The 8,720-nt window shown below is 25.5% G+C and overlaps 1 protein-coding gene across 1 annotated transcript; it reads left to right on the top strand.

The window, feature by feature from the left end:
- Positions 1-266: 266 nt before the first annotated feature.
- LOC113385600 (teneurin-a-like) lies at positions 267-6,120 on the top strand (the record flags this gene model as incomplete). The annotated part of the gene is made up of 2 exons (XM_026623480.1): positions 267-452; positions 5,974-6,120. Coding segments are annotated over 2 exons (333 nt in total), but the record flags the coding sequence as incomplete, so codon positions are not given.
- Between the last annotated feature and the right edge of the window lie 2,600 nt (positions 6,121-8,720).

An 8,720-nucleotide genomic window follows, 5' to 3' on the forward strand; every position in this document is an offset into this window, starting at 1 on the left:
CTATTTGTCTATTATTTTCGACTAACGAATAAAAACAAATTATATTTATTTATAATGCACATAATTGTAAAAATTTTCTTTTTTTTTGTCGCATTGTAAGCTTTGGCGTTTTTAACAAATGGCGTTTTTAATAGATAAAAATAGAATGAGTCTTTTTAAAGCGTCGTCATGCTGATTTCCGTACCTAAAAATAAGTGCATTAGATGCTATATATAATATGATATGAACTTTCAACTAAATTTTAATAAATCGTGTGTTGTTTTTAGCCATATGCAGTCTTGACTGTGGTCCTCATGGTACATGTGAGCAAGGTCGTTGCAACTGCGTTCAAGGTTGGGCAGGTCCTTTATGTGACCTCCTACCTTGCGATGACCGATGCTCGGAGCATGGTCAATGTAAGAATGGAACCTGCGTTTGCTCTCAAGGATGGAATGGACGTCATTGCACACTACGTAAGTTTTTTTTAAATGATTTTTATTGGCCTCGTTTACTTAGGGCATTTAGCTACCTCCAACAATTTTTCTTATATTTTTTACTAGCTCTTACTATATCTTGTACTATCTTCATTATGCTATATACACTCGTTTAGAGCTTAATTCGTTCCGTAACCACGCTCGTATGTCGAAATTTTCATATCTCGAAGCATTTTTTTCTATGTGAATACATTGAAATGCAATCAATTCTATCCAGCACAGTGTTTTTTGATAATAAGAATAAATGCAACTTTATTGCTAAGATCAAATTGATGCTCAATAAAATCCAACACAGTGTTTGCTGACAACAAAACTAGAGACTTGATTGCTAAAACCAAATACATATTCTGCCTAAACATAGCAAATTGCTGAATTAAAAATGACTAAATTATCATTATACCAGTTTTTGCGTTTAAAAAAACTATTCAATGGCCATTATTTTTTTTTCTTAATCTATTATAGTATTGCCAAAACAAGTTAGGCATGTTTCGTCAAACAATTCTAATATATCCTTTTCGGCGTGATTTTTATCCACATATTTTTCGACTTTGTTCCATATTGCACAAATATATATATATAACATTACTATTAATAAAGTTAAAATTTTAACTTTAAAATATGTTATCATTATACCAGTTATTATCATTATACCAGTTTTTGCGTTTAAAAAACTATCCAATGACCATTATTTTTTTTTTCTCAACCTATTATAGTATTGCCAAAACAAGTTAGACATGTTTCGTCAAACAATTCTAATATATCCTTTTCCGCGTGATTTTTATCCACATACTTTTCGACTTTGTTCCATATTGCACAAACAAATATACAACATTACTATTAATAAACTTAAAATTTTAACTTCAAAATATGTTTTAAATATTTGTTTAAATGCTACTTCATATACGAAAATCCTTGTTACAACTGATATTAGATGAACCTGTCTCATTAACACCCTCATAAGTTGTCGTTATGCCTTTCACTTTTCACGCTTAAAAATAGGTATTAGATTAGATTAGATGCTATCCAATTTTGGGGATACTAATGTACTATTTTTATTATATCATCAAATACTATTATTATATAACCTATACCTATCAAATTTTTGTTTACTACTGACATGTTTATTCTTCTTTTTGTTCTAACCTTGCTTCTAGTTCTAATTCTATTTTATATCAAATTAGCAATTCAAATTTTTCTTAATTTGAATGTCACTTCTTCAATATCAATTTTTTTGAAGAAATGTAATTTAAAATTTTTAGATGAATCTTAATATTTTTGCTCGGATATAAAATACTGTGCCTTCTGGCAAATGGCAGATAGTTTTTATTGTGCAGTCTTTTCGGTTTTAATTTAAATATGGAGATAACTATCATATGTCTCAAATACAGATTTTCAAATTATTTTTTTTTTTTTGAATAATTGGATCACAATTTTTCCTTAATTTTTAATAGAGAATACGACACCTGCAGTTTGTAGAAAAAATGTGGCTTATATTTTATCCGTTAATTCATATTTATTCATTTAAATGTTGTACACAAAAGGGTTCGGAATGAATATTTTTACGATTGTTATGAAATGAAATTTATATCAATAACATAACACTTTTAGATTATTGAATGCGATCTTTATCATTTTATTCTACTGATTGCTATATCATGGATATTAAAAATGAAGAATCCATTTGAATTTTGATGAAGTTGGAATGTTGTAAAAATATTTTAAAAATTTATGAGAATCTTTTTTCAATATGAATATAATATAATTGATATAAAATACTGTGTCTGCAGGCAAATTGCATATATTTGTATATGGATCTATTCTTTGTAATTTCTTCAGTTTTTATTTTCAATACTCGATAATATTAAAAAAAAATAATTGCATTACTTTGTATTGTGTATGTCAATGAAAGGCAGCAACCCATATGCCTCCAGAACAACAAATGCAATATCTTGAAGTTCTGCTTTTGAATTAGTTTTTTAGATTAATTTTTTTTTGAACAATTTTAACTCAAATGTTTCATATTTTTTGATAAAGAAATTTACAAAATGGCGCGAATGAATACTGAATAAGAGATTTATTAATATATAAATTAATATTTAAGTTTATTCAATGAGCAGCATCATGTTATGAAAGAATATTAAATAGCAATTTGGAAGATTATATGGTAATTCAAGTTTATTAATTTAAATTTTGCAAAAGAGTAGAAATGAACATATTTTTACGATTATTGCATTATTAGATTTTGTTATGAAATAAATTCAGTATCAGATATACCAATAATACACGACTTTTGGATTACTCAATAAATCGCTTTGCGTTTTGGAAGAATACAATATTTTTATTCTAATGATTATTCAACTGAAATAAAACAAATGCTAATATAACAAATGAAGAATCGATTTGAATGACAGTGAATTGATTTTTTTTATTATAATATATTAACATTTTTTAAAATAATAGTTTGATGTATTAATAATCTATTTTGCATGGAAATGTAAACACTGTCTGTCTGTCTGATGGTAAATTGCAGTTATTGGAAATATGGCCTTTTTGTAACTGCTTTTAATTTTAATACTCGATCACATTTAAAAAAAATTAACATTGTACAATTCCATTATAATGTATTGTGTGTATCGTATGCAACTATTCATACGCTTCAAACAATAAATGCAATGCTTTAGCTTTCAGATCAGATTTTTAGCTTTTTTTTATTATTTTTCCATATTTTTTCAAAAGTTCTAGTCTGTTATATATTGTTATTGAATACTCAATAACTGTTGTATTAATAAAGAATGATATAATATGGCACTTTGGAAAAATTTGATATGGTAATTCAAGGTTATTAATTTAAATGCTGAATACAAAAGTGTAGGAATGAATAAATTTACACGATTTTTTGTTTTTTAATGATGAAATAAACTTTAATATTATACCCATAATAAGCGAATTTTAGTTTTTAATAAAACGCTTTGCACTTTGAAACCTAAATATACAATTAATATAAAACATGAAAAATCGATTTGAATGGTTGTGGAATGTTGTAATGACTTTTTGTAACAATAATTTTATAAATATCTTATTCGAATATTTAAGAACATTTTAGTTTGTTTTTTAATAAATTTATAATAATCTTATTTTTATAATATTATAATATAAAAATATTTGAAGGAGAACATTTTATTTGTTTTTGAACATTGTACGTTTTCCTTATAAGAAGAGAAAATGCAATCGCTATCGTCAAATTTTCTATATTTAACCACATATTTTGCTTGATAATGTTTGTTTAATTTTGATTGGCTTATATTTCAAAATATATGTCAGTAGTTTATTGAATGTGTTATCTTTTGGACCTTGCATTAAAATCTAATTTTTTGTATATGTTCTCCTATATATTTGTTCATATTTTTTATTTGTCTATTACAAATCATCATTTCAAAAAAGGTTTTTTATATATGTACTCTTTTTGCTTAGTTTTTTGTTTATTATAGTGTGTCTTGCGTTAGTGGTTTTTAAACTATTTGTGTATCTCTATAAATTGAAATATACTTATATCAAAAGCAAGAAACCTAAAAGTGATGAAATAACTAATATTACCAAAATTGTTATTTCTACGCTTTTCACTAGTTTAATCAATTTTTATAAAAGTTGAAACTATATAGAGACCATGTTATTCCCAATTATAGAATTCAATTATTGCTGTTATCATATGCAACTTCCTTATAAGCTTTCTCGTTTTTTTTTTAAATTTATGAGCATTTTTTCTAAGAAAACTTTTACCTGCATTTTTTATTGTTTTGCTACAGTTTATGACATGTACATATTATCTTCTTTATAACATTTGATTTTCTAGAAAACCTATTATTTTTTATTAAACTTGATATTCAAATACTAATATTTCTTAAACCTTTGCCACTGATAGTTTTTTTACAATAAAAGCCGCGTCAGGTAACACTTTTGAATTAGCCATATTTATGTATAGTTGTTCATTTATGAATATACGTGAAAAAATGACATAGTTGTTTCTACTCAATTATTGATGATTTTAATAACAAAATTATCATATATTTTTTATTATTGATTTTTAAGTTTACATTTTACTCATTGCTTAAATTATTTATGATTTGCTTCATTTTTATTTATTTGGAGGGAAACTATACTTGCAATGTAATATAATTTGTTTGTGAACATCATAATGATACTGAAATCACGCTTTTGTTTAACATTTTTTAATACTGTAAATGAGATTTTCAATTTATAAAAATAATTTCCATTCGTATAATATATTTTGTATAAAAATTGTTTTTGTTTTTATTTAAATCCGAAACCAATGCCCTGTTGATTCTCATATACTCCCCGTAAAAATCGAAAGATCAAACAATTTTTTTTCAACTGAATATGAATAAAGTAAAGTTAGAAATTCCTTTATTTAGAACTAAATCTGTTATGCCGGCCACAGACGTAACTGTATGCTTGTGCAACTGAATGAATGCGCAACCAGGCGTATTTTCACAGTGCCCACAGACGGCTCAAGTTTTATGTTCAAGTATTTTCGCAAGCATATCACAAATGCCAACTAAGAAACGTCAAGACATAATTTAAAAATATATCATTTTTATTAATTTATATATTTACAGCATCAGAAGAGAATTCAAAGTGTTCAGAGGGCTAATTTAATAACTTTTAATTGTCGATAACTTCATAAACTTGTATTTAGAATTCGCTACAAAGTAAAATAAAAACGGGATATGTGCTGCCACACGCGGACAACGAATGAACTTGCCGACTTGAATGATTGCGCAATTAAAATAATCAAAAAGTGCTCATGCCTACTCGCTTGCACCAGTCTGTCAAGTTGCTCAAAAAACTTAGAAATATCATTTTTTAACAGATTTAGTTTTGAATTAAAATTTTAGATTTGAAATTATTTTAAATTTTAGATTAGAAATGTATTTGTTTTAATTAAACATTGATATTTTGATTTTTTTATAATAATTTTTATTATATTTTATTGAAAAATTTAATTTCAAAAATTATTTCAAAGAATTATGTTAATTACATTTTGTGGGTTTGTTGAGCTTGGGGTATTACATAATTAGTTCTTTACCCTGGAGTATTACACTTTAAAATATGTTATATATGTTAAGTGATTGTATTATATCATATATTACACAATTTTTATTGATCAAAGTTAAAAATAAGGCTGAAACTTAATTTGTCACCAATATGTACTGAAATATCATATGTTTTGATGCCTTGCCCAAATGTTTTGACCTTTTTTCCAAAAATAAATATCATGATTATTAAATGTTAAAATTTATTAGTTTAACTATGGCTAAACTTCTTTAGTTTAATTTAAAATTTAATAGCTAAACAATATGTTGTACTGAAATATCAAAATATGTTTTGATGTTTTGGCCAAATATTTTGATGTTTTTCCAAAAAATAAATGTTATGATTAAGTTAATTTTTTTTTTTATTAAATATTGAAATTCATTTGTAGCTGGATGTGAAAATGCCTGCAGCAGACACGGCCAATGCACCTTGAACAATGGAGAATACAGCTGCATGTGCATTGAAGGATGGGCTGGAAAAGATTGTTCGATTGCATTGGAAATGGATTGCAACGACAATATTGATAACGATCACGGTATGAAATATAATTATATTTTTAGGAATTGAATTTTCAGTAACTTTAAATTATATGTATAACTGAATGAAATAGCATTTTTTATACGCGAGTAACAATATACTTACTGAACTTAAAGTTGACTTTAAAGGGAAGGTAAGTGCAAAATGACATGGTGTTGCATTTTTAATGACATTTATTTATTTATTGGTATTATCAGTCTTAATCGTTTTTACTTTTCTCTGGTTCATTGGCTTATAGTAAGATAGTATTTTAATTGGATAGGAACTATATTAATATATAAGGAAAATGCAATCTATTACAAAAACCATTTTGTCCATATAGTACCGACAAAATGGCATATAGGGTATGGACATACCGAGGTGCTTATCTTTTATAAAATAGTTCACTAATAGATCCTTTCGTCTTTTTTGGGGCACAAGCACATGTGTCATGAACCCAAAGGGAACAAGTCATTTTTCGTAACTTATCTAATCTTTGCCAAACTCAGAACGGGAAAGAGGGTTTTGCAACAAATGCAAGTCTCTTCGATTTACCAGTGGTTCTTTTGATATGTTTTTAGCAATTATTTATCTGATACTGAGTTGAATTTAAAAGCAAACACTTTTGTCATATTTTAATTTTTTTTGGCCCTGTAATGTTTACGAAATAGTACTATGTCATTTTATCCATTGTATAAGTATGTCATTTTGTCCGGTATTTAATACATATAAATAATTCCATTAAACACCTGATAGAACTGACATAAGCTAATTGATTTTAATTGAAAGAATTACGATTATCAATAAGTACTTTTTTGTTAATTTTATTTATATAAGCTTTTGACTTAAGGGTTTTATCCCTTGAATACAATTTTTACAGATACCTTAGACTTTACATTACATAAGGTACGAATGCTACATACAATAAGTAATTATTTATTATTATATCACTAAATTCCATTTAATAATTTGATATAATATAAAGATATTGTAAATTTCTTCGTCGTTAGCACACTTAAAAGTAAACTTTGTCTTTGTGTTACTTTGTAACACGTATAAGACTGTGACAATGACGCCCAACATCTGACCGGATATTTGTTATAACTTTTTTCATATTATACAGTCGCGGAAACTTAATAAAACAAGCCAATTGCTAAACAATAAAATTGCTAAAAACTTAATAAAACAAGCCAATTTTTAAATAAAGCCACTGTATCATTTTATCTATATATGCCATTTTGTCCGTATTTTCCTACAAATTTTATAAACAATTATCAATATTTAAACGCCTAAATCGTCAAAAATTTAAATACATTTATATGATCAATAGGTTTCAGTCTTTGAAAGTTATAAAAATGCTGACAATTCGTTTCTGTTAACTTAACTCTGTTAAACTTTTGATACAATTTGTATACAACTGTATATGATGGCACGACTTTCACCGCCAATTTCCACTTTCAGTTATCAATATATAAAAATACATGACGAATAACATAAGAATGAACCGTTATATTTTTAACAACTTCAAAACGTTGAAATCGTTGAATAGCACATATTTGAATGCAAAAGAAAGGAATAAATATTTATTTTTTAAAATTAGTTTTTGCATTACGCTATACGTACTTTTATTACAAATTGATAACAACATACATTTTGTACATGACTATTTGCTGCATAATTTTTATTTTTAATATTTTGAAAAATGTAATTTTATCATAATTCTGCATAAATTATTATTTTCTATTTATAACATTTCCTCATTCTTATTTTTTGCTTATTCTATTATTCTATACCTATTGTTAAATATTTGCACTGTAGTCGTTAGCAAATTCCTGTGATTTTTGCCAACCGTTATGATTCTTTTTTGATATATTTAATACTTTTATAGCTTACGAGAAAAAACCTATGATGTATTCTTAAATAACTCAATTCATTACAATAATCATTGTAGCTTTTTATACCAGTTTATTTATATCAGTTATAATGGGCTGTAATTATATAATTAATTATTTGCGGGTTTACCTGAAGTTTTTTTTTGATCCTACAATTTTTTGATAACTTAGTTTTAATTTCAAATATTTAATTATGTTTTGATTTTCGTATACTTTTAATTTATAGAGTCAATTCAATAACACAAATCAATCAAAATTCAAGCATTGTCTTTTATATATATATATATATATATATATATATATATATATATATATATATATTTATCAAAAACTACATACTATGTGAAAACAATGATTACGAAATGTTTCTTTTTTATTGCACTTTTATTTGGAATTTATGCAATACAAATATTAAAACTTGAGAAGTTACTATTTGAACTTACAATTAGTTTACAACAACTTTTTATATTATTGCTAATGTAAATTTGCTCTTTATTGTTTTATATCGGACTTGTATTATTTCTATATTAGGAAGAAACAAATAAGAGTTTCAGCTATTGATTTTACTTGTTCAAATATTGTCCAGCTAAAATTTTACTTATTCGGTTTAGCTTTCCAATTTTACTGGTTATATATATGAATGTTCAATAAAAATGTTTATGCCTAATTTAATAGCTTTTATATCTAATGGGGGATGTATTTAAAAAATAATTTCGATTTCTAATAA

This window comes from Ctenocephalides felis, unplaced genomic scaffold (assembly GCF_003426905.1).
Source record: "Ctenocephalides felis isolate EL2017-DRISC unplaced genomic scaffold, ASM342690v1 CF-g0.4_SCAFFOLD_00214, whole genome shotgun sequence".
NCBI lineage: Eukaryota > Metazoa > Arthropoda > Insecta > Siphonaptera > Pulicidae > Ctenocephalides > Ctenocephalides felis.